Source organism: Thalia democratica, chromosome 3, assembly GCF_965202585.1.
Source record: "Thalia democratica chromosome 3, ktThaDemo2.hap1.1, whole genome shotgun sequence".
NCBI classification, from domain to species: domain Eukaryota; kingdom Metazoa; phylum Chordata; class Thaliacea; order Salpida; family Salpidae; genus Thalia; species Thalia democratica.
In genome coordinates, this window is record NC_139167.1 from 42,499,215 (window position 1) to 42,527,180 (window position 27,966).

Genomic DNA, 27,966 nt, shown 5'->3' on the forward strand with positions numbered 1-27,966 from the left:
CTTATATTCCAACGAATTCTTTCATTCAGATTTCTTTTAACAAGCATATAAGCATTCTAATTTTTTACTAGGTTTGATAATTTTTTTTTTATAAATTAATTCTTAAAACTCGTAAAGTGTTATAAAATATTTATTTGTTTTTTATACTATCATAACAATGCATTTTCCTTATTCAATTTTTTTTAAGTTTGACTTATTTGATTAACGCCAGTCTTTTCTAAGAAAGTTAACAAAATTAGAATTATATTAGCCGTTCTAAGTCTAACTTTTTAATAATACTTATTCGATGACCATGAATTCTTCATACACATCAGGTTTTTTGACCATATTTTTGAGCTTCGTTCCCTTTATTGTGTTCAATTAACAGTAGTCTTGTGCAAGATCACCTTTGTTTCTTAAAAGTAAAATAACAACGTTGATTACCAAACCCTACAGTAGTTAACATGAACAATACTTTTAAAATTTTGTTCAAATTTTCAAAAAATTTTCGCATTTAGGGAATTATTGTATAGAACTTTGTTGTTTTTAAAATATCTAAATTCTTTCATAGGTCGTAAAGACTATACAGTTGTGATTTATCTGTTTCACTTGCTCCTATAAAATAGAGCATTATCGAGAAAAGAGGCACACAGGCTGCAAACTATTTGCTTCTAAAAAGTAAGTTTATTAAACTCGAAGTCTTTACACATCGGTTTTTTGCGATTTTCTAATAGCCTAAACATACTGACATATATTCTTAACTTTATGTCTATGGTACACACACTACTATTGGTAAAAGTAAAATATTAGAAGTTAAATCTGCTATCTAATTACTAAACTACTAGTAGTCGATCTTTTACAATCAATTAAGCCTTGATTGAATATATGTATAACTGCTTATAACCAAAAAACAAAACAAATTTTTTGCACGGAATCTGGTGAAGCCACTAAGTATATAATAAACTATGAAATTTTTTTATGAAACTGACGCGGTTGTATAATATTCTTTACGAGTTATTGAGTCATTTGTAAATAGAAAGAAAGTTTTTTAATTTAGAGATGTATACAACTGTAATACTGTTTTTAAAAGTAGCTTCGGAAGCGTAAAATCAACTGTTTTCAGTAGACAGCATCGCAATCCTCTGAAGCTGTGATTCTTATTTAGGAAATCAAGATACGGTTTGTGTTTAATACTGGTACATTAAAGCGATTGACTATATTTTATAGCCGAGTCTAACTTTTAATTATCACAGATGTAGCTATAGAGTCAGGTATTATTCTAACGTCTTTTAGGGTAAAAATTTGTTAAAAGAACTATTTTTTTAGTTTAAGATTTGGTTTTAGTTATACAATACAACAGTTTTTATTATGACTGTTGATTAACAAGTATTACTAATCTCTGTTGTAAGTACTGGGTAGGTGTCAAATATAAATGAAGGGACTTTTATTTTTTACTATAACTTTTACCACTAACCCTTACCCTCGGTCGATAACTTTTTTTCTTCTTTTATCAATCTAATTTCTTGTCTCTATTTCGTTAATAATTTTATTATTGTTAATATGATACCTAGGCATCAAAACCAAGGCCACTTAAACAGAAAGACACATTTTGATAAAAATCAAAAATAACACAAAAAGTTTGTTTTGGTAATAAATAGATAGTAATTATGAGTAAAAGATAATAAAATGATAGATAATACAAGCTAAGTTTTAGGTAAAAAAAACTTTAGACTTACTAGCCCTCTGCAACGATAAACGTTTTTAGAGGGTCAATCAAGTAATATTCATTAATTGTAATTCCGTCTGCCTTAACTTTAAATTTTAAAAAAGATTTTTTTTTGTCTAAGAGAAACAATAAATTCAAAATGTTTTTATAATCAAAAACAGATTTACCAAAATGAAAAATTTGAACCTTATTCTAGTTTTAAACAGAGTTTGATTATAAGCTTTAGTAGTGAACGTCATAACTATTAACTAGATTGCATTATTTGTAAATACACTTAAAGTTTTATTACAGCATGATAGCTTAAATATTTGTATCACACAAAAATTTTTGTGTCTAATACTGAAATGTTTTGAATTTTTTTCTCGACTGAAACTGTCCGAATAAGTGAGCGTTCGGATAAGTGAATAAGCACTGTACTACCAAAAAAAAATTTTAACAATTTACTTATTTTTAAAAACTTTTTTATTTCTATTTCAAAATAAGTCCAAACTAAAACAAATTAATCAATTTAGAACTGAAATATATATTTAAACTTTTAATTAGGGGTTTATAAGCGATCTATCGGATTTAAAAATCAAGATCTGGTCGAACTTAGATAATTCAACCTCCAAAATAATTATTACTAAACTTTACTCGAACTATAAATTTGTTTTTCTTCTACTATTAGCTGTAGCAATATTTCATCAAAGCTGAGATGCTTTCGCCATCTTAAATGAGGCTTATAACTGTTTTCTAGTTTATAATTAAGTGAAATTAAACCGATAATTTCTGGGTCACTATTTTTCAATTCAACTTAGTTATAATACAATGTACATAGGATAAAACATATGAAAGTAAGTGATCTAATATCATAAAAATCTATTAGAATTTTAAATCTAGGAAAAAAGTGCTTTGTGCCAAATGCATGCATTATTTTATAGTTTTAAGAAAGAATTTATTTTAGAACACTATAACAGCTGTAAGAATAAAAACATTTTCTAAGCTTTCTCAAAACAATTTTCTAAATTTCCAAAACATCATTGTTTATTCGAAGGAGTTAATTTCTTTCCGATGCGTATATATCGGCGTTTGTCTATCAAAAACGCGTTATTGTTCTGCTGGTTTAGCGTTCACGATCAATGAAGTTAGAATGATCAATGCGTCATCAAGTTAAGCTTAAGCCTATCAAGTATAAACAACATCGAAGAAAATATACATTGTCCAGTGAAGAGCAGTCTATACTTTGTCAAGCGACCAGAACACTTTGTTTCCATCTAAGAACTAACGCCGTGAAAACTCTTATTGTAACGATTATTTTGTCAACATTGTAAGTATTATTTCATGTTTTGTGATATTATAGACAAATAATGTATAAATTAATATAGTTTAATTCTTGAGGCTTAATAATGATTACTTTATAATAAACTACTTGATATTAATTCAAATTGTGATTTATTCATAACTTAGGAATAGGTTACTTTAAGTAAGACCAATATTTGTAAGTTTAGTACTGTAAGCTACTTGTAGTAAGATACGTAATTTAGCTAAGTACTTGGGGACCACATATTAAAGACCACAAACATAAATAGCATTATAAATACATCTCTGTAGTTCATAGAAAAAAGGAAGCAAATGACAATGAATCTATCAAATGGTCATACATTATTCCAATTTAATAAAATACATGCTAATAAAGTGCAAGTTAGAAATTTACATGTGGGTTTTACATTAAACATTTTCTACAGAAAAGAGAATATATTCATCAATATTTACAAGATAAGTCAATTATTTCCACAGAAGGATCTTACACTGTAGATTTGTTTGGGCTTGACGGTTTGCTTATAGCTCGAAGCTAAACAGGGTTATTTTATTATAAATTTGTTGTGGTTACTAAATTAAATTAAACACGCTTTGTTGCTACAAAAACACTTGGCTCAATGCTCTTTAACATCAATTGAATCCGGCAGGATCTTAGTTAAGATTCGAATCTTTTTTTAAAACAATATCCGGTAGATCACTAGTTATGACCAAATACTTTATTGTCAAAACTATCAAAATATTTTTTTCATATAGTTATTCTAAAACAAATAATTATGTACAGTAACCTCTCGCTTATTTACGCACATTGTGTCCACAGAAAAAGTGCGTAAAGATACGAGACGTACCAAATATACTTATTATAATGGCTGTTTTTTGATATTGCTTCTAGTTAAAAGCAGACTGGGGACTATCCCACTTTTAATAATTTAATTACTTTATTTATAAATATGAAAATAAAGGATAAAACTATGCATATTTTAAAAAACAAAAGGATTGAAATTTATACAAAAAAATAATACTTGTTATTTTATTAATTTCAATAATAAGTAGATTTTATCTTTATTAATATGTGGCTTATTTGATACTTAACATTTGTATCCTATTCTACTTAGCAAATTCAATTTATAATTAAGCATTTGTTTACAATTAAGAAATGGTGTGGTGTCTATATTAAAATTTGCGTCTATAACCTTTTACAAAAATACACATTTGGTGCTGTAATGGATTTCTTCATATTTGAACAAAAATATATAAAATAAAATGTTTAATAGAAATTGTTTATGTTACTACAACTTTTTTAAATTTGACTTTTGCCCACATAAGGATAAACTTGTCTTGCATTGTATTAAAGATATATTAATGGATTTTTTGAGTAGGAATTAGGTATAACTAAATGTTTATCAATTAGTCAAGAAACATAAGTTTACAAAGTCTAAAGATATAGAGAGGTGAATTTAAATCAAAAATATACAAAACACCTAATTTGTGCAATAATAGAAAAAATTAAAACTTTTATTTTAAAAAAATTTGAGAATTCTTAAATGCGTAACTAAACGAGAGTGCGTAACGTCACGAGTGCGTAAAGATGTGAGAGGTTACTGTACGTAAGAAATTAAACAAAATCTCTATGCTTTTATATAAAACGGATATTTACTATTTTTAAATTTCTTAAATGACAAGACATTTCGTAGGGCGCAGTTTTCTAGTAATTTAATTGTTATTTGTATCGCATACAGATTTTAATAACCTGCTGTTTCTTAGTTAGTGTTCCACAATAAGTTTCATTTAATCTGCTCATTGTTTCAGTTTGTTTTTATAAAAGTTTCATCTTAAACCATACTAAGTGTTCGTAACTTAATAATATAAATTATTTAAGGCAAGCGCACGCAGAGCCATCTCTGACCATAATACTCTTATTCAACCCTTCAGCACTACTCCCTACTTAGCCTCGTTATGCTTTCACCGTTTAGATTTTTAATAGTTCATTTATAAGAAAGTTATACAGTATGAAAATTTTAAAGAAGTCAAAAAACAGTTTACATGGTCAGGATTATTATGTAGATTTGCAGCGGCAACCATGCGTTTACGAAATACAGCCACATCGTGTATTCTTGAAAAATAACTATATAAGTGATTTGAAAAAGAAACGTTTTATTTACTAGTTATATTTCACTTTTAAACTAATCCACAAGTTGTTTAGAGAAAACACTTATTATGATACTAAATAAATGTGTTTATCTGTTTATATACACTTTCTTATTGTTTAAAAAAAACATGTATTAAATGGCTTAAAATTTTCAAATAGTATACTTTTTCAAACAAACAATTAAAAACTTGATATCTTCAATTTTATTCAATCGAAAACTTTTAATTAATTAAAAACATTTGTAATAAAGTGGTTGATGATTAAAATAAAATCTAAAAATAAAATGTAAAGCTTGAAAATGATGATTTTAATAAAATTTCATAACACTTATTCAATGCTTATTATCAATTAAGTATTTCAAAAAGTATTAAGCAATAATATCTATTTTAAAACCTTATGATAACAAACTTAATTTACTAATTATTGTTTAATTACAGAAAATAGAAGACTAAAAACTTTAATTTTGTGTTATTATCGTAGAATAGTTCCAAGTAACCAGTTTAAATAAAACTTTGTGACATTAGAAAAATTAAGTTAAGAGATCCATAAAAAATGTACGTTTAAAACTAAACTTTTTTTTTAATTAAATACTAATAATAACACATGGAAATACAAATAAATAAAAATATAAAAACATCTATGAATTAAAACAACATTCGTTAGCTATAAATCATATTTCAATGAAGTAAATTAATTTAATTTATAGGAATATATAAAAATATAAACAATCTTGTACAAAAAACTAATATTTGTAATATGTGTTTATATAATTTCTAAACTAAAGAACTATAAATTCAACCAAAATGGTAATTTAATAGTTATTAAGGGAAAATCTGAAATCAAACAATTTAAAATTATGCTCAATAAAAAAAAACACATACAACAACGTAGAAGTTTTCACTATAAAGGAATAGACTCGTTAAGTAGCTGCTGAGTAGTACTAAGATTTAAATTTTCTACCTTTGTTAACAGCTTTCCTTGTTTTGTGACGTAACTACTAACCTTACATCTTACACGCTCCATCAACCAAAACCATTTTAGTCTTGTTAGTTCTGCCTCGTCCAGTTTCAAAAACTCACTCAACTGTTATGATTTTTTACTTTGTGGTATATTCAGTAAACAGTATTTATTATTATTATATTTTAAATCTCAAACAAAGGTAAGTTTTTTTTGGTATCAAAAATGCAGTTTTGGTCTATCACCCGTGCAAAGCTGACGCTTAATGCAATATGAGCATCTAGCGTCATTTCATGCAAAACTATGTTATCCTATGACTTAATTTTTAAAGATTTAGACTCACTTTCATTGTAATTTATCGAGTTGTTGACATCTTAATTGATTGAACTAAATTCTAAAGCGCAATTTAAATTTTTTAATTTGTAAATAAAATATGAACACTAAATTTTTTTTTGTAATTTAAAAGAATAAACATTTTTTTGTTATTTATATTTAACAACTATGGATACATTAGGAATTTTCAAGATAAAACAAAATGTACCTAAAATTAGAAAATGACGCATTATACAATATGTTATACTGAATAATTAACTATTCTTAAAAATTTTATTACCGGTAGGTCTTTTTACAGGTATCCTCGTTTATCGGATTAGTAATTGCAGCATTACCTTATGCAAAAATCTTCAACATTTTTAATGATGCCGTTATCAAAATAGTTAACGATTAGTTTTTGTTCTTTAAAGCAATAATATATAGTGGCTATAACAGCAGTCGGCAGCCTTTTATATGTAAGGGGATAATTTTCCTAGAAAAGTTTTCTCGCGGGCCATTTATCTAAAATAATTGTAGTAGTTGTAACAAAATTACTATTTTAAGCCAAAATTATGATAAAATCTGCAATAATATAGTACTTTTTTTTTACTGATTATTATATGAATAACCTAATTATATGTTTAAAATATTATAAAAATTCTTCTGTTTAAAAAAAAGTTTTTTGCTGACAAGTACATTATGGGCCGCAATTTACCGACCCTTGTTTTATACTAATGCGTCATTCCGAGTGCATTTTGAAACAATTAGTTTATAAACTTTTTTTTTGATTAATGATTTGTTTAAGTTTTGCTTTAAAAAAATTCTTTAAAAAACACTGTTTACAAAACACAACAAATCGTTTCAAGCATTGTATGGCAAACTACCTTACGCAAAACAAAAAAGTATTTTAAACATAGATTTGCTTTTTAAATATTTTTAATACAAAAGAACATAATTTTTTTCTAAACAAATATATATATTTCAACATTTCTTCAGTGTGAAAACATTTTAAATAATAAATCATTTTAATTTATATGTACATTTATATCATAATTTATATGCTTTTTAACATAATGAACAAAATGAAAAAATTAATCAAATAATCATTATTCGTGTTACTTTTTTTATAAATTAATTGATTACGCTTGATTTACTCTGATTCTTTTTTGTTTTTGGTTTTATTAATATGGTAAATAAGTAAAAATGTAGTTATTTATTACAATAACTATATCCAATATTTATTTCAAAAGTTTATTACAAACAAAACAATGTTTCACTCCTATACTTGCATATAGGAGATCCTCAGTTGTTGTAAATAGGTCTTATTCAAATAGAATAAAAAAGATTCTATTTGAATAAGACCTATTTACAACAACTGAGGATCTCCTATATGCAAGTATAGGAGTGAAACATTGTTTTGTTTGTAATAAACTTTTGAAATAAATATTGGATATAAATCTCCTTAAAGACATTTAAGTCGAGAACTTTAAATTGTTTGATTTAAAACAAGTTACATTACAATAACTATATACACAATTAAAGTAAATTGTGGAAGTATATATGCGTTGTGAAAAAAAGTTTGATTTATTATTATATAAAAAAGATTTAAAGAAGCATTTTTGAATATTTTTCTAGACACAACATAAAACTATTTAGAATTAGACTTTTAAGGAAGTGATTGAATAAATAAACTGCTATTAACAACAAATATAAACAAACAAATATTACTTCTTTATAGATAATTAATTAAAGTTTTTTTTAATTTTTTGGTTATTCATTTTAAAATATTATACATATAGTCAAAATTTTAAAACTTGAGCTTTGTTTAGCTTAGTTCCTTGTCATTTTTTAGGTTCTAAACTCCAGCAAACAACAAGCATTACTATTTCTTATGATTTTTAAAGTTTTTCTAGTTATACATTGCAAAATATCTCACTACGTCAAAGTTATAGTTTTAGTCTAAAATTTTCTTTAGCGTTTCTGAAGTTTGTAGGTATAAAAAACGGTTTTTAAGCAAAAGGCTTCATATTACCATTTTAACACAGTTAAAACTTATGTTTAGCAAATTTCTAAATATAATTTAGTTATTATTTTTTGTTACGTCGTACTCTGTTTATAATTTTACTCCAGAAAAATTTGTTCTAACAGTTTTTATTCTGTCAGCTGCAAAATTAACGTTATTATTTTACTTGCTTGCTGAGGAAAGTTTTAAAAGTACTTGAATCAAAAATTAAGTTAAAATGGGCTTTGTAGATAATTTAAACTTGTATTAAACCCAACGTCGAGCAAAGAACAGAGAGGATTTTAATACTAGAACAGAAAGTAAAACTTCATAATACTAGATTTTTATTTACTATGACAATTCTTTTTTTAATTAGCGTTATTCCCCACAAAACATTCTGCCAATTACATCCTTAATGCGTTGTTATACTATTTTTAATCATTCACTGTAAGTTACTGACACTCTTACTTTTAATCGCATTGCTTTCTGTATCTTGGTTGAACGAATTATGGTCACATAAAATTAAAGTTTCTTTTTTCTCAAATACCTTAATGGTAAGTTTTTTTTTGCTACATTTGAAAACTCCTAGATGTTTAGATAAATATAAAAATCTAATTTGTCCATTATTGCAATTGATTAGGCTATTTCACTGTTTTTTATCAATTATTTTATGTAAATTTCTTGTAGTTTAAATATAACTTTACATATACATTAGTAAAAAAACTGACCTTCATATTAAACAAGTTTTCGGCAGCTTGATTTGTTAGTTTAGCTTGCATTATCGTACCAGTGTGATCGGACAGACCAACTTTAACATCATATACACAATTGAAAGTAACTTGAGATTGTGGTTGACTACATTTTAAATTAGGGCACGAAGTGACACTACCGTCATTTACTGGATAGTTGCATAACGAACTATGATTAAAAAATACAAATATAATACTTAAGGTTAGAAATTGAATGGTCAACTAAAACACATTTAAATGTAAAGCAGCTATGTATAATGTCATATAACAAAACTTTATTAAGTTTGTTATTCGAAATATTGTGAACTATGTGGCTAGTAATTAAAAAATTACTTGTTAACTTGCAAAATTATGACAGTGTTTATTTGTCTAATGCCTTTTTATTTTCAGCTTCAAGAAGAAAATTAAGAGAGATTTTTTCAAATACATCTTTAGTAACATTTTTTTTAAAAGTTGTTATGTTTGTAGTCAACCAATAAATTTTGATAAAAAGCTCTATAGTTTTTGTTTATATCTAGTTCTAATTTATTTATGTATGCTTTAAAGTGGTTGCAACGTAAATCTCATAACTTCAAAAGCCGTTTATGACTTTACTGACTTTTATATGTCTACTAGTTAAGAAAAGCGGTTCTAAAAATAAAATACTGAATATTTTTTTAATTTACTAACTATATTAGAACCACTTTAAAACGTACACATCTAAAAAATTGGATGATGAAGCTATGTAGCTCTGCTGAAAATAGTAAGATGCATAGCTGTCTAATTTAATTCAAATACTTTAGTTGTTTTAATTTATATATTTTTTAGAGTTTAAAAACTGATTTACTAAGAATATGGTGAGTGTTTAACATAACAATTCTTGAAAGATATCATTTTTTCAAACAAGTTATATGACATTGATAAAATTTTAATAAATTGAAATATAACTAAATTATATTGAGATATACTGGAGCTGTAAAAACATACTTTAAAAAGATGATTAACAATAAAAGAATATTTTTCAAACAAAAAAGTTTAAATTATAATTTCAGTACTCTAAGGTAGAAAGTTTCTGAAAATTTTGAAAAAAAAAAGTATAAAGGTATTTAAAACTTAATCTATTGTGTATATACATTTTTTAATTTTAGAAACTTAATGTAAATACTATCTAACATAATTTTGTCCAGTTCAGATAAACATTCCTAATTAATTTTATTACAAACATGTTTGAAAATCCTTCATACTTTCGATCTCAAAAGATTTATGTTAAATACAAACTGTTTAAATTATAAACAGGGTCGCCAAAACTTCTTCCAGGTTTTCAAAAGTACAAGTTTTTAGATCTATTTTTAGTATAAAATTATTAAAAAAAATTAAGGTGAAAAACTGTGAAGACAGCATAACAGCATTGACAAAATACTGTAAAGCTACTTTCAGAGTTCGTGCGCGATTTTTTTTTAATTTAGCCTGCTTTAGCCTGATTATGACCGATTTAGCCTGATCTTTTTATCAAAGTAAAGAAATTCCCCTTTAAAAGTCATTAAAAATTAATGACTTTAAATGGGAGGGTCTAAAATAGTAAATTAACAAAATAAAAATATTCACAAACACTTTTAAAGAAAATAAAAACTTAACAAAGTAATTTTTCAACATCTATCAATCGCTTATCCAGCAACTTGAATATTTTTAACTGGTCATTGTAATTTCTGCTTCAATGAATTGTTATCTTTATCAAATTTTGGGGCTTGGTTGCATCTACCACAAATCACGCATATATAGGGTTCGTGCCAAATGATCCAAATGAATTCGTCAATTATAAGTTACATTACTAAAAAAGCTGTCTAACAACCTCTGTGTACAACTATCATAACTGTTAAACATAAAAACATTGACTTGTTTGATGATTAGCTGCTCGAATTCAATTAAACTTTTATCTCCAACATAATAACCAATAATTTTTTGCTGTGACAACCGTTGTACTAAATTTTGAAAGCGCAATAAAATAGCGTCTTTCCCCAAAGTTGACAACTTTGATGGATTTAAAGAAGTCGTTTTATGGAGAAAAGACGATCCAACCAGAAATCTTGACTTCAATTTTTCAATAATGCTAACAACAAATGTCTTTGCCTTTTCAGTTATACATAGGGTAAGCTTTTCGCCAATTTGATTAGTATTTTTAGTTGGTCTAGTTCAAATTGACCAGAACAACCAAAAAAGATAGTACGCTACTTAGCATTAGTTTCACTGAAATTAAATTTTTGGAGATGCTTTAAGTTGAAGACGTTACTAACATGGCCTGCTTTATAAACTATACTCATTAAAGTTTTAATTATATCAAGAGCATGATCTGCCATTATTGGCACACACGAATCATTGCTCTGATACTTGCTTAAATACGGCTTTAACACAGAGGATAGAATTTTCATAACTATGACGTATATAATCTAATCAAAACAAAATAATAAAGATTCTTAAAATTCTTGTAGAGATTCAACAAGAGGCTTTAAGCATTCGTTTCTACAAATAATGACTGATTTTGCCTTTAATAACTAAATTTATATTTAGAAATAATTTTACACCTTAATAAGACTTACTTAAGAAAAATAAAAATTACTATCCATTAAGTTTTCAAGCATTTAAAATGACATAAACTGAGATTCTAAAAATTTCAAGCAAAAAAACTGATATTTTGCAAAATCTTAAACTTTAACTTTTCAAAAAACTGATTTAGCTTGATGCGCACGAACCCTGCTTTTGTTTTTTTTTAATATAAAAATTTAATGACAACAAAAAACTTATATCTTTATATCTATATGAAATATTTTTGTATCAAATTGAAATTTCAATACAATACATGTTAAAATCATTTAAAACTCCAGTTTTATTTTTGAAATTTCCAGGATTCCAGGTTTTTTGGCAACCTTGTATATAAAAAATAATTTAAGAACAGAACAATTTATCAGTGATTAAATATGATTTCAACTTTGCGGGTTAAAATTACAATAAACATATTTAGTATAGTAAGTTAGAGTTTAAAACTTAATTTAAAATTAAGGTTTTATTATAATGGTATTTTACTTGGAAATACTTTTTTTTATTTAAATCTCAATAATAACTTTTAACAACTTTAACTGTAAAACTTTTATCAGTATGCTTTTTTGTGTATTCTATAACTACATAAAGTATATCGAAATAAATAAAATACTACAACCGTAGACGAAAATTTAATGTATCAATTAATTTTAAAATATTTACTGATGACTTAAAATTTACTAAGAAAATACTATAATGAGGCTTTGCAAAAGTAGCTTTTAGAATAGGGGTCGGGAAATTTTTCAATTAATAATAAGCTTATTACAATAGCTTAAAATGTGAAAAAGACGCCTATCTAGTAAAAAACTGTAAGGTGTGAAAATGATTATTATTGATATTCCAATAGTTAGAATCACATAAAAAGTCGTATAAGTACTAAATTAAATCTAGTTTTTTTTTAAACGTACCATCTATAAATATATAAAGAATTCGTATTAGTAGAATCAATATTTAACTGTGTTATAGCACACATCAAAATAGCCTTTTCAGTGCTACCTTCAATATTTGAATTCATTTTTAATTCTTCTATCGTTTTTTGCGTAATTGGACCGTTGTTTTCAAGCTCATCTTCTGTGTAATGTGTTTTAATTATAACTGAAATATATATTTTAATGAAAAATTTAAAACTTAACATCTTTCTTACTTCCTATTGTGGGCCCTATGTGGGTTTAAAAAAAAATACTGTTATTTACTTTTTATTTTTAAGTGTATTGTACTGTCGCATATTTAGTTATTTAGCTGTTATCTTGTTGTATAGTGTTTTATAAAACGTTTCATCTAATCTGCACTTATTTTATTTTTCAACACAAAATGTCAAAACACAAAATAATGTTAGCGCTTTTCATACTAGCAGTAAAATAAGTGATAAAGTCACGAACAGAAAAGGCCGCAGTACCTAATTAAGTTTAACATCAACAACTAAAATTATTACAAAACCTCTAATGCTTACAGTTTTGGAGTAATTGTTAATTTTAAAAGGATAGAAGAGTATATCACAGTTTTAGTCATAAGATCATATATATATTTTTTAAAAGACAATATTTTTTTTGTTATTCAGGTTAAGAACTCATTTTCAATTTGACGTCTAATTAAAAGAAACAGGAAAAGACATACTTTAAGTACATATTTTTTCAATTTGAGAGAAAAAGACGACACAAAAGTAAATACAAAAAGAAACACATTTGTATATGATCTTTTTTACAAAACCAATTGTGTTTTAAAAACTAGGAGAAGATTTTATATTCATTTATACTTTAAATATTTTGTACATTAATTTATAGTTTGTACTTAAATTTTCTTATAAAAGCAAACATTATTATTATTTTTTTTTTAATATAACATTTTATAAAAAATACCGTTGTGGTAGATATGTGATGGTTGAGTTGTCGCTAATTCTTGTGCAAAATGATTCAGTTCAAGTGATTCATCAGTTTCTAAAAAGTTACCAGATTTAAAATTACTATAACTATACCACATAGAGTATAAACTATTTTATTGCTAGCCAAATCTCAGCTTATGATTGAATTGTTTATTTATCAAAAAACTAAACATCGAGCATAGCAATTGAATCAATAAAACTTTTTAGTAATTTAAATGACTTTATTTTCACCTGGATTGCAAATGAAAATAGATTTTGAGGAAGATGATCCAACAATTTTTTTCTTATATTGACTATACGATATTTTAATGTCAGTTGCAAACACAATGGTTGTAAATTCATTCCATCTACTCGCATACTCACATGATGTTTTATCCCATCTAAAATTTTTATAATAACATAGTGAATTACTTACAAAAAAACATTTAAATAAATCTTACAAAGTGTATGCATATTAGTGATTTATTGTATCTTTTTAACTGAAATAAGTTTTTTTTTAGAAAAATAAAGTTTTTTTTTTAAACTTTCAGATACAAAAAAATCTGAAAAGATACAAGTAAACCATAAGGCATAAACTTATACACAGTGTTAGACATACTTCCAAATCTTTTCTCGTTGCTGTAGAATGGGGTTTCAAAAAAAAAAGGCGATACTGGGAGTAATAAGTAGTAAGGAGTGAAAGGGGGTTGCTTTTTAATTTTACCTCTCTGTTTTCAAAACTTTAAGCTGCTTTTTGTATTTTGACCCTTGGGTAAGATTATAACAAAAAAAAAAGCTTATTTTTTTCAAGTAACATAATGATAATAATAAAAAGTGCTTAAGACAGGGGTAGCAAAATTGGAGGATAATTAGTAAAGCGGCAAAAAGTAAGTGGATTATCAAGTAGTGAAGGGGCGATATCTAATAAAGGCAGGGGTTGGCAAACTACGATGTAAATCTTTCCCCAGTCTCAGGCATAATTGACGGTAAATATGAAACTAACACTAGATATTGTAGCGTATGGAGTTTTCAAAATTTAAGTTATTTTGGGGTTAATAGAAAAAAAAAGTCCTGTTGTAACTAAACCTACAAGTGCGGCCTGGTAAAATTTTGTCCAAATTCGGCCTACGACCAATAAATTTCTGCCGACCCCTGAATAAAGGAAGGTGATTATGAAAATGATTTTGGAAAACCCTGCTATAGAAGTTACTAAATATAAAATGAAAAATACAAAGGTTTCAATATGTTTTTTATAAGATTATGCTATCCTAAATTGTATTAACAGAAGTATGTTGACTAATTGATTCTAGAAATTTCGTTTCCTTCTTTTTAAGGAACACAAACAATATTTTGTAAGTACTGTTTTATTTATTTTTTCATAACTTTATAAACCTCTGTTCTTTTTTTCAATGTTTAATAATAGGACAGGGCAACTTCTCTAGTCAGTGTGGCAGTCTTTCGTAAATAGTCAGTTGGATTAAGGCGACATAACTTTGTAAAATTATACTAAAAACTATTTTTAATGTGTTTAAGCAACAAATTAAAACAACATAACCATGACATTAGCATCATAGTTTACTCTCAATTCCATTCATACCATACCATAAATTTTCGGCCAAACTGTTCTTTCTTTTTTTGCAATTTTTTTTATAGTTTACCTCTTACTCTATGAAAACGTTGACTAATATTAAAATTCAATAGAAAGGATATTTTATCTAATTTAAGTAGCTAGAACATAAAGTTAGGACTAGCAACGTACAGTACGTGTATATCACCAATAAAGATCCCTACAAATGAATCCCAATAAAATCAATATTCCGTATATCATTTTAACAACACGTAATAAGTAGATAGAAAAAGTTTTTGTGCACTAAAGCTTACAACCTCAAGTAAACAACATTTGTTTTGTAACAATCTTATTTTCAATATTTTTGTACTACTACTTCAAAATTCATTTATAATATTAAAAATACTTTATAGGGAACCGCTCAGTTCCAACCCGCGATCATTTCTAACCAGCACAATTCTCACCCGATCAAACCCGAGAATCGCTTACCGACCAAGGGTAAGGGTTAAGGCTAAAAGCGATAGTAAAAATTAAATAAAAAACAAAAAATATAATAAATAAGTTAACAAAAAAAGAAATTAAAACACATTTTTAGGTGAGAATTGTGCGCGGGTAGGAAATGATCCGGGTGGGAATTGTTAGTATACCTTATAACTATTTTTTTAGTTTTAGAAACCAAGTATATGCTTATAAAATTCTAAGAAAACTAGTTAATTGCTATAAACTTGTTAAAATAAAAATTATTCTTATTTTAAGAATATTTATTTTTATAGTAATGCGTTAAAAAAATGGTGGTCACGAAATTAATATATACTTAAATATCTTTAAAGTCTTTCCCTTCGATAAAAATCAGTTATTATTGAAAAATATGATTTTACTCTAGTAATATTTTTCTATAAAAACAAAATGTAACTTTTTCAAATTGGTTGAATAATTAAAATAATTAAGTTTATTATTTTTTGACAATGAGTTAATGAACTAATCCCCATTTAACAAGCAAGGTCGTCACTCGTTTTTTTTTTAGAATTTTTTTCATTTGTTCAAAGATTTATTTAATACAATTATTTTGAACCCTTTCTAGTGCAAATTTGTATTTAAGCTTAAAGAACACTAAGGATTGAAATTTTAATTTTCCTTAAATTTGTTATACTTCACTTTACATGAAATGTTATACTTAACTTTACATGCTTTTTACCGAATCTTAAAGCTCCTATATACAGCAGTATTTGCCACTTTAATAATAATAAATTACTTTTTACTGTTACGTTCAAAGTACTAACAATAATTGTATAACAATGTTAATAAAAGTAATCTGCGGTCATTAGCTTACATAATTCACTTTAAAAATATTAAAAATTACAAGGAAATAATCTTACAAATCACTAAATTAAGATGTTATATTTTATAGTGATAAATAGTTAAAGTAAACTTTAAGCTAGATCTGTTAAAGTAAAATTTTGTGGATAGATGTTTTTAGGACTACTACTTCGTATATATATTTTAGTAACTGAAACTTATTGAGTCATTGTGAATATATCTTAAGTTTTAGGCAATAAATAGGGGCTTAATAAATATTTTTTAAAGTAATTTGTGCTTTTATAATGCTTTTTAAGAAGTACCTACATTATTACACTTTAAGTAAGATTAAAAACTTCTCGTATAAACGAATATCTATTCTTTTAGAAACCTTGATGTGGATAAAAATGCTTAATTAGTTGTACAACTCTATAAAATCAACTTGAAACATATCCAAATTTTTACAAATAATTTATTTTTAAGAATCGGCATGCATCAACTTATTACAGTTTTGCAACCCAAAAATCACGAATTGAAAAATAATAATAAATATAAATGCCTATACTATCAGTTTATATAATAAACTTTCAGCAACATTACAATGTTTGATGGTTATTATAAATTAGAAATAGAAAAAGAATAACTTCTTTTTTAATAATTATTCTTAAGAACCATCCTAAATCTATGAAGACAATAAAATTTAATTAGTACATTATTTTATCGTTTTATATAGGACATACATTCTTTTTTAGATTTACTATAATTTGATATAGTATTTAACACTCATTTACACTTTAGATACGTTGATAAAAAAGCAATAGTCTTTTGTTCACTATGCACGAACTGTTTGAAAAATGTTCTTCAAGTTTTACAGTAGGTAAATACTCTACCTTGTTATTTTGAATGTAATTTTATAAATATTTTCGAAACTATTAAATAAATAGTATAACAACAAAGACGTTTTTATTTTAATAAGAAAAATTTTGTTTTAAATGGTCTAAATTAAAATAAGATTTAAGAGCTTAGGGGGAATAAATACTATTAGCAATTATAGTAAATAAGTACTTATTCTTATTTTTTACATAAAAAAATTAGCTACCAGTTGTGTGTTATAGTTTTTACAAACCAAATAACTTTTGAGATATAAGCGATCAAAGTTAGAGAGTTCAATAGGTTCTTTATAGGAGGCGCAAACTAGAAAAGCGGAAACAGACTTTTCACTAAAAATAAATTTTCTGCTTCAGTTTTTGAGCAGTTGTTTTAAAAATTATTCAGTTTATTCTTTAAAAAAAATAACAATTTGTAAGAAGCATACTTTAATAACTTTTTATTTAATTTTTAAGGAATAAAAATAAAAACTTTTTTTTTGGTCATTTTTTTTCATAAAATCCGCTTCTCACAAATTGTTTATAATATTAAAAAGACATTTTCTAAAAAATTGCTTTTAAAATGTAGGAGACAGATGGTTAATGAACTTTTCATAACTCTGAGAAATTTGGAAATGAATTTTTTTTTGTACCATACTGTTGTACTGATTTTTTTTTAAATAACTGGTTATATCTTAAAAGATAATTGAAAATTTTAAGTTCTAAAAAAAGTATCTTATAGTATATAATATAAGCTTTCAAAAAAAGCATTAAGAGGGGTTAGTTAAAAAAATTAGGACTCACCTTTCCTTTGGCCCTTAAACAAAATAAAACATTTATCAAATAGTCATGTGGATTCAAATATAGCATAAAACACATCTAAACTTATCTATATAATATATTTTTGAGTTGGCAACCAGGCAATGCCAAAACAAAAACAATAAAATCAAACTTATATACAACATAATAATATAAAAAGAATAAAAAACAACTAAATTGTTTCAAACACTTACATAGTCAAAAAAAAAGAACTGTTAGTTTTGTCCATTAGTAGCACGTCTAATTTATATAAATTCTTTCCACTTCGAGTGGACTTCAATTGCTGTACAGTTCCCACCTATTAAAGTGGTGATTTTTTTTAAGCAATTCAAAACCTTATAGCTAATTATTAAACTTCAGCTCAATTTAATCTTTAACCTATAAGTTTATGACATACCATTTAACTATAACTACTAAAAAATTTATCATGTCGATTCGTTAAAGGTATGTTATAAGAATACTGGCGACTTATTTTGCAAATACAAAAGGAATAAGGTAGGGTAATCAAGTCTGTAACGTTAAAGGGACAGGGGGTTCCACCTTGCTTTTTGATGATTAAACTTATTATCTTATTAATTATCAGGACACTAAACCTTTTATGGTTTAAAAGGAGCAAATAAGTACTATATTATTAAGTAAAAACAAATTGTACAGTAATCTTCCTTTATTGTACCAACATATGTTTCAGTGTGTTAACGAATCAACACACTTCAACTGGGTTCTGTAAAAAAATAATCACTGTAATGAGAGAATAGAAGCATAGAATAAAGTAGGTGTATACATGTTTTCATTAAAATAAAATATTTTCTACAGATAATAGTTAATAATAGGTAATATACTTAATATTAAATCCGACTGTTATAAAACTATATGATATTTGTGATTATTAAGTCTAAAATAAGTAAAGTAAGCTATATTACACAACAAAACAACAAATCATAATATAAACAAACAACTAACGTTAATGGGAAAGATAACTAATTCAAAATTTACTGTTGTTAACTAACGAAAAAAATACATTCATTACAACTAATAATTACGTCACGATATAAACGAGGTTATTTCAACTATTTAATTTGTATTCCAAATTGTATTTATTTAGTATTTATGTTTGTAATCTATTTTGAACAAAAATAAAACATTAACCATTAGTTAGTGTATCGATAAAATTTAATAAAACTTAACAACAGTGAAGGTAATAAAAGTCACAGAAACTCGATGTAACATGTATATTATATATTTAAAGTTTGAAATGATTGAATCAAAGTTATATACAATTAGGAAGCAGATTTAGTTCAAATGTAAAAATTAAAATAATTAAAAAACTAAACTTTAAGAAATACAAAACACAAAAAAAAAAGTTATTGAGCTTACAATGTACTGACCGATAATTAATTTACAGCGACATACATAAAATCACAATGACTTAAATTAAATATATATTGTATTTAATAATTATTAAAATAATTGATTGGTAAAGTAGCAGTCGGCTGTTTAATTTAAATATCCCATACAGATATTTTAAATATTTAATAAGTAAATTGTGTTATATATAAAAGTTAAAATGTAAAACAACAAGGTAGTCATATGCTAAGTATAAACCTGCAGTAAAAAACCTACCAGCTCTCTTGGGCGTAGTAGGTAAAAAAGCACGGTTTATCTATGATTTGAATACAGGCTTCCAATTAAACTTGGAACTTAACATATAAAGGTGTGAAGAATTATAGTCAGAGGGTAAAGTGAATATATGAAATTTCGGAAAATAGAAAGTAACTTGTGTGAAATAGATATAAAAAATAAACAAATAAAACTATATGTTACTTAGGATCTATAATTATATTAATATATATTAAGTGAATGTCAGTCAGTTTATTAATTATCAGGTCAGTACATTGTAAGCTCAATAACATTTTTTTTTGTGTTTTGTATTTCTTAAAGTTTAATTTTTTTAATTTTTCATTTGAACTAAATCTGCTTCCTAATTGTATATAACTTTGATTCAATCATTACAAACATTCAATATATAATATACATGTTACATCGAGTTTCTGTGACTTTTATTACCTTCACCGTTGTTAAGTTTTATTAAATTTTATCGATACACTAACTGATGGTTAATGTTTTATTTTTGTTCAAAATAGATTACAAACATAAATACTAAATTAATACAATTTGCAATACAAATTAAATAGTTGAAATAACCTCGTTTATATCGTGACGTAATTATTAGTTGTAATGAATGTATTTTTTTCGTTAGTTAACAACAGTAAATTTTGAATTAGTTATTTTTCCCATTAACGTGAGTTGTTTGTTTATATTATGATTTGTTGTTTTGTTGTGTAATATAGCTTACTTTACTTATTTTAGACTTAATAATCACAAATATCATATAGTTTTATAACAGTCGGATTTAATATTAAGTATATTACCTATTATTAACTATTATCTGTAGAAAATATTTTATTTTAATGAAAACATGTATACACCTACTTTATTCTATGCTTCTATTCTCTCATTACAGTGATTATTTTTTTACAGAACCCAGTTGAAGTGTGTTGATTCGTTAACACACAGAAACATATGTTGGTACAATAAAGGAAGATTACTGTACAATTTGTTTTTATTTATACTCCAGTGAAGTTACTTCACTAGGATCTTTTATTAGCAAACGATTAAACCTATAATTTTGGAACAGTTATATTATTAAGTATTAATTTACTTGCAATAAATATTCTATAGGAAAATATAGAAACATATTTACTATTATAGGAAGGTTTTCGAACGTATTTATACACTATTTGCAACTTAATATCAATAGATTATTCATTTTGTTTTTTATATTTTATTACACAAAGCTTTTCAAAACCATACAAGATTTCTTTGTCAAGTGATAAATTTTAAATGAAATTTGAAAAAATTTTGTTAAGTGAATAGCTTAAAAAATAACTTTAAATTACGACGTATGAATAAATTAAAATAAATACAAAAACTTGAGATTCAGTAACTAAAACTAAAGGTATGTTTATTAATAGATTGTTGATAATTTTGTTTTACCATTTAATGCTACTTGCGTATTTAAGTTAGGTCGCTCTTCCTCAATCAATATTGATTCCAGGCTGTAGAGTTCGCTTTTCTTACATCGTTTTAAAACTTTAAAATTTTGAACAATGTCAGAGTTTTGACAGGATGTGCAATTAAAAAGATGTTCAAATATTGCGCTGTTTTTATCTGTTCCGCAGTGGTCTGTAATTCGTCGGAATATTTGCCGTGATGTTTCTCCAATGTAAGAGATGCTCTGATCTGCAGAGCAGGTATATTTATAAATAACATTTGCGTCAAATACTTCCGAGCATATACTTTTGTTGCTGAAGTAGTCAGAAACCTTTTTGCTCGTGTAGGCCGGTTTAATATTAATATTGTGTTTTTGAAATATGGATGCTATTTGTTTTTGGAATCTTTTGAACAACTACCAACGTAAACTGTTGTGAAATAAGCGTAGTTTTCGGTTTCTGTTTTCTTTTCATTTTTTGTGTTAATATTTTTATTTTGTTTAAATGTTGAATTGTCGATTTTGTGAGCTTCGAGAAATTTGTTGATTAGGACTTTATAAGGTTTATTGGATACTGATTCTTGAGTAATAAGTTTTTAATTTTTGTAAGTTCATCTTTAAAAGCGGTAAAATTTTAGCATATATTAAGCGCTCTGATTAGATAAAAATTTATTAAACCGAGTTTCCAAGATTTAGGACAAATACTAGTATATTTCATTATTAGACCTGTGTCTGTTGGTTTTCTGTAGTTGGTTTGATATTTGTTTTACTTCAGTGTCGAGAAACGGTAGTTTTCCGTCAACGGATCTTACTGAAAACAGCGCTCTTAAATATGGAATTAAACATAGTATTTTACCCAAAAACATAGACAAAGTTATACTACGTGCCAATATTGACACTTAAATAAGAAAAATCTCAACAAGTAACAAAATTAACCTAACCTTTAATGACAAAATTGATCTTCGTGACACAACAGAAAAGTTTATTAATGATGCACAAAACAAATGTGAAGCCAGACCAAACCAATTAATACATAAAACACTTAGCAATCTTCCAAAAAACTCATCAATAGTTGTATGGAAAATGGATAAAGGTAATGGAGTTGTCGTCTTAAATAAGTCAGATTATTTTAAAAAGTTAGATAAAATAGTTCTAGACAAAAACTGTTTTGAAGAAATAAAGTATAATCTTAGTTCCGTAAACACAAAAGATTGTAAATTAGCCTCATGGATTATACAAGAAAATAAAGTCATTTATTATTGCAGAAATTATATTAAAAACATAGTTAACCAAAAAACCTATTACAATATTTATCCACGAGGCTCACAACCAGGCAAATTATATGGTGTAGTAAAAACGCACAAAGAAAATTATCCAATAAGACCAGTATTATCAGATATCAACACTCCAGAGTACAATCTAGCTAAATGGTTAGAAAAACAAATAAAAAGTTGCTTGTATGACAAATATAGCGTTTCATCATCAAATGAATTTGTTAACAAAATATCCAAGCTAAATATAAAACACTCAAACGCTTTTGCTAGTTTAGACATCAAAAGCCTATATACACACGTTCCGCTAAAAGAAGTAATTGAAGACATATTAACAACAATTTATGACACAAATATCAAATCAGCTTTCAAAGAAACTAAAATTACTAAAAATATATTTAGGAAAATTTCACAGTTGTGCTCCCAAAGTATTTTCCTTTATGGTGAAAAAGTCTACAAACAAATAGACGGTGTTGCAATGGGCAGCCCATTAGCCCCAATCCTAGCCAATTGGTTTGTAGCATCAAAAGAAAATCACCAATTACAAACAAATTCAAAAACAAAACCTCTATTCTACACAAGGTATGTAGATGATATATTCGTAGTCACACAAGACCAAACTGAACTAACAAACTTCTATAATGAAATGAATACTCTACACCCAAACCTAGAATTCACTTTAGAAAGATCCGTTGACGGAAAACTACCGTTTCTCGACACTGAAGTAAAACAATCAGACCAACTACACACAATGTACAGAAAACCAACAGACACAGGTCTAATAATGCAATATACTAGTATTTGTCCTAAATCTTGGAAACTCGGTTTAATAAATTTTTATCTAAACAGAGCGCTTAATATATGCTCAAATTTTACCGCTTTTAAAGATGAACTTACAAAAATTAAAAACTTATTACTCAAGAATCAGTATCCAATAAACCTTATAGAGTCCAAAATCAACAAATTTCTCGAAGCTCACAAAATCGACAATTCAACATTTAAACAAAATAAAAATATTAACACAAAAAATGAAAAGAAAACAGAAACCGAAAACTACGCTTATTTAACAACAGTTTACGTTAGTAGTTGTTTAATAAGATTCCAAAAACAAATAGCATCCATATTTCAAAAACACAACATTAATATTAAACCGGCCTACACCAGCAAAAAGGTTTCTGACTACTTCAGCAACAAAAGTAAATGCACGGAAGTATTTGACGCAAATGCTATTTATAAATATACCTACTCTGCAGATCAGAGCATCTCTTACATTGGAGAAACATCACGGCAAATATTCCGACGAATTACAGACCACTGCGGAACAGATAAAAACAGCGCAATATTTGAACATCTTTTTAATTGCACATCCTGTCAAAACTCTGACATTGTTCAAAATTTTAAAGTTTTAAAACGATGTAAGAAAAGCGAACTCTACAGCCTGGAATCAATATTGATTGAGGAAAACGACCTAACTTAAATACGCAAGTAGCATTAAATGGTAAAACAAAATTATTAACAAACTTTTAATAAACATATATTTAGTTTTAGTTAATAAATCTCAAATTTTTGTATTTATTTTAATTTATTCATACGTCATAATTTAAAGTTATTTTTTAAGCTATTCACTTAACAAAAATTTTTCAAATTTCATTTAAAATTTATCACTTGTCAAAGAAATCTTGTATGGTTTTGAAAAGCTATGTGTAATAAAATATAAAAAACAAAATGAATAATCTATTGATATTAAGTTGTAAATGGTATATAAATATAGAAACATACTTAATGTTAAGTATAGAATTAGGACTTTTGTTTTATTAACTAAAGTTTTAAACTAACTAAAATAGACCACTCAAAAAACTAATTAACTAATTCTCAGTTGGTTAGTACAATTGAAATAAGCAGCAGCACAGTTGTTTTTGTTTAATCAATATTAGTTTTATTTTTAGTTGAAGTGTTTATAATTTGTATGATCTTTTAATCGTTTAAAAAACACTTTTATTTTACACAAAATTTAATTTTGTAAGTCTTTTAATCTAAATTCAAATAATTAAACTTTCTTTTAGGCTTTTTTGATTCTAAAATATAATTTTTATAGAGCACTAGTAATTTCTTGATGCTAGATAAAATTAGTTTCACATACCAAGATATGGTATGCCACTAGGCCCATCCTGTTTAAGTATAACTTGTTGCAGACTGCCAGCTTACTTGCAAGTACTAGTTTATTATGAAACAAATACGCAAAAACTAATAGTTGAAAAAAAGAGAACAAAGTACAAATGTTCTTTGAAACCTAAGCTACTAAAATTGTTTGAAAAAATGAAAGTTCATTATGAAAAGTCTTGTACTGATTTGAAAAATAGACATCACTTAGCATAAGTTAGAAAATCTACTACAGCGTCACAAGTCATTAGTTAAACGTAATAAAGACAAAGTAATAATTAGACACAACCATGCGCTTATGGATTATGGATACTGATAGAAAATTTTAAACAGATTCATCTTAAGAAGAAGAAAAACTATCAAAACTTATTTGCAGTATCTTCAATAGGGCGCTTATTTGTACATCTACTTTTGATTTTCCAGCTGGAAAAAATTTATGTTTCGAAAATATCATATAAACACTCTGTACAAAAGTTTAGATGATTTAAAGAAACTTTCACCTTGGCACCAACTGATTTTCTAAAAACTACCCCAATGCAAAATGTATGAGATCCGAAAATTGCGACCTTGGAGTTTTAAGCTCAATTTTTTTTACATGTGGCTAGTTGTCACACAAACACACTGTTTAAAACAATTTAAAGAAAGTTTTATAGTTGAATTTCTTGATTTTCTGTAATTTTTATCACTTTTTGTAACTTTTTTTTTTTAAGTTCCTGTTTTTTTAAACAAGAAATACCACCATAAAACTTTCTTTAATTCGTTTTAAATTGTTCAGTGTGTTTGTGTAACAATTAGCCTTATGTAAAAAATTGAGCTTAAAACTCCAAGGTCGCAAAAAGGAACTAATATGACTACCGCTCAATTATCAATAAACTATTTCAGTATAGAAAATATAATTAACTCAAGTATTCTATGATTTTTAATAATTTTCAAAAAAAAAGTTCAAAACTCAGGATCAAAAAAAGTTCAGGATTTTCCAAAAAGTATCAAATTCAAAGTTTTTCTAACTTATTGTTACCTAAAAATTTTAAATCTATAACTTTCCAAATTCCAGATTAAATGGTCACCCCTGTTAAAACAAAAACTCAAAACAATAAAATTAATTTATCACCTTGTACAATATTTTTGAATTATTTTATATGTTATGTAACGACTTTAAATTAAAACCAGTAATAAATTCAAATATTTGATCAGTATTTAGTTTTTGCACATAATTTTATATTTATTTTACAAAAGAATTAAATAACATGATATAAAAAGATGTAATTTATATTATTTTCTACAACAAATTTATATAACTAAAAAATGTTGTAAAATAACTAAAAGAAACTAATAAACTACTTTTTTAACACAAGCAAGCAAATTTACACAGCTTTGCAAGTTTACTCCTTCATCACATATTTCTTCTAATGTATAGAAATCTCGTGGATTACAGACTGGAAGGTTACTCAAATTCAAAAGTCTGCTCATATAAGCTCCTTTGTATAGTTGAATTGATGAATTACATTTTTGACTCAAGCTTATACTCACTTGTCTAAATTAAATTTAAATTTGAAAACAAAACAAACAAATTATTAATTACATGAACAGAAAAACCAAAATTAACGTTAAAAAACTTTCAATTAACCTTAATCATAAGCTTAATAATAGTATGAATTAGAAGCTTAAGTGAAATAATGTTTTGGAATTTTATTCTTATAAAATTGTACAACTAAACATTAGAGGCTTATAATAAGAAAACTACTTAATATATTAAGAAAAAATTCTAAAGATTACAACATATTTTAAACTAAATTTTTTAACTTTCAGCCTATAATCAGTATATATGAGTGGTATACTATCAAAATCCACCCGCGTTCGAAATCCACCCATTTTTTTAAATGAATTCTTTGTTTATTAATTTATTTTATATATTTTTTGCATCTTTTTTAAATTTATTTTTCACTATCACTGTTACCCCTAACCTTTACCCTCGATCGGTAAGCGCTTCTCGAATTTGACTGGGTGGATTTTGATCGGGTAGATTTTGAACGTGTACCATATGAGTGTTCTTAAAAACATTTTTATTAGTATGTAAAATTTGTATTACTTATAATATAAAAATTTCGTAGTACCTAATAATTCTGGACCAAGAAACGAATCGCTACTACATTCAAACATCTTTTACTATATTTTATGTTATTTTGTTGGTAGCTTGACATAATAATATAAAAAAAAATTTAAAACATTGTACAGTGCTTCCTTGCTAATTAGACCATGTTGGGCAAGCTTTTTTTTTGCAACTATGGCCGAATTAGCCTTAGTTGACAAAACATTGTATTTCTTTAAAAAATATTTCACTTTTATATTTTGCAATGCATGTAAAAAATTGAACACTAAACTTTCTGATAATGTTTTTCATTTGCATTTTTTTTTTAAATTTAACAATTAAAACATACAAACAGAAACAAAACTTTTAATCAATTTAACGAAAACAAATTAAACTGTAAACAATTTAATTTTTATCGGTTTTAAGTTCTAAAGTAAAAACATTGATTTAAATTAAATTGACTTAAATTAAATTCTCGACTCAAACTGACCAGATTATTGAGGAACCGGATAAGTGATAATTGGATAAGAGGGTTACATGACTATTCAAATTCTGACAATTCAAATTCCGTCAATTCAAATTCGGACAACTCAAATACGACAATTCAAATTCATACAACTCAAATTCCGTCAATTCAAATTCGGACAACTCAAATACGACAATTCAAATTCCGACAACTCAAATTCCGACAATTCAAACTCCGACAACTCAAATTCCGACAATTTAAACTCCGACAACTCAAATTCCGACAATTCAAACTACGACAATTCAAATTCGGACAATTCAAATTCCGACAACTCAAATTCGGACAATTCAAATTCCGACAATTTAAACTACGACAATTCAAATTCCGACAACTCAAATTCAGACAATCCAAATTCCGATAACTCAAATTCAGACAATTCAAACTACGACAACTCAAACTCAGACAATTCAAATTCGGACTACTTAAATTCCGACAATTCGAGTTCTTACCATCCAAACTCTAACATTTCAATTTTTTAAACTGAAAATGTAACAATCTATATTTCGATAATTTAAATTCGGACAATTAAAATTCGATATAATTAAATTCCAGCAACTTAAACTCCGACATTTTAAACCTGACAATCATTATTTTGACAATTCAAATGTCGTCAACTAAAACTTCGATAAATAAAACCAACAACATAAGATAAAGTTTCAAGAATTATTTATTTTTATAGCAAGTAACCTTGTTTCAGTTTTTGCTATTTAAGCTTTGACAGCAT

The 27,966-nt window shown here is 26.0% G+C and overlaps 1 protein-coding gene across 1 annotated transcript in view; it reads right to left on the minus strand.

Moving 5' to 3' along the window:
- Positions 1 to 279: 279 nt before the first annotated feature.
- Positions 280 to 27,966, minus strand: part of LOC145832303 (meiosis-specific with OB domain-containing protein-like) — a 37,219-nt gene continuing 9,532 nt past the window's right edge. The window contains exons 2-7 of the mRNA XM_082939621.1: positions 18,342 to 18,445; positions 13,852 to 14,000; positions 12,713 to 12,812; positions 9,150 to 9,339; positions 6,153 to 6,233; positions 280 to 345 (exon numbers count right to left, since the gene is read on the minus strand). Coding sequence (XP_082795747.1) covers positions 280 to 345; positions 6,153 to 6,233; positions 9,150 to 9,339; positions 12,713 to 12,812; positions 13,852 to 14,000; positions 18,342 to 18,445 — 690 coding nt within the window. The remainder of the gene's footprint in view (positions 346 to 6,152; positions 6,234 to 9,149; positions 9,340 to 12,712; positions 12,813 to 13,851; positions 14,001 to 18,341; positions 18,446 to 27,966) is intronic.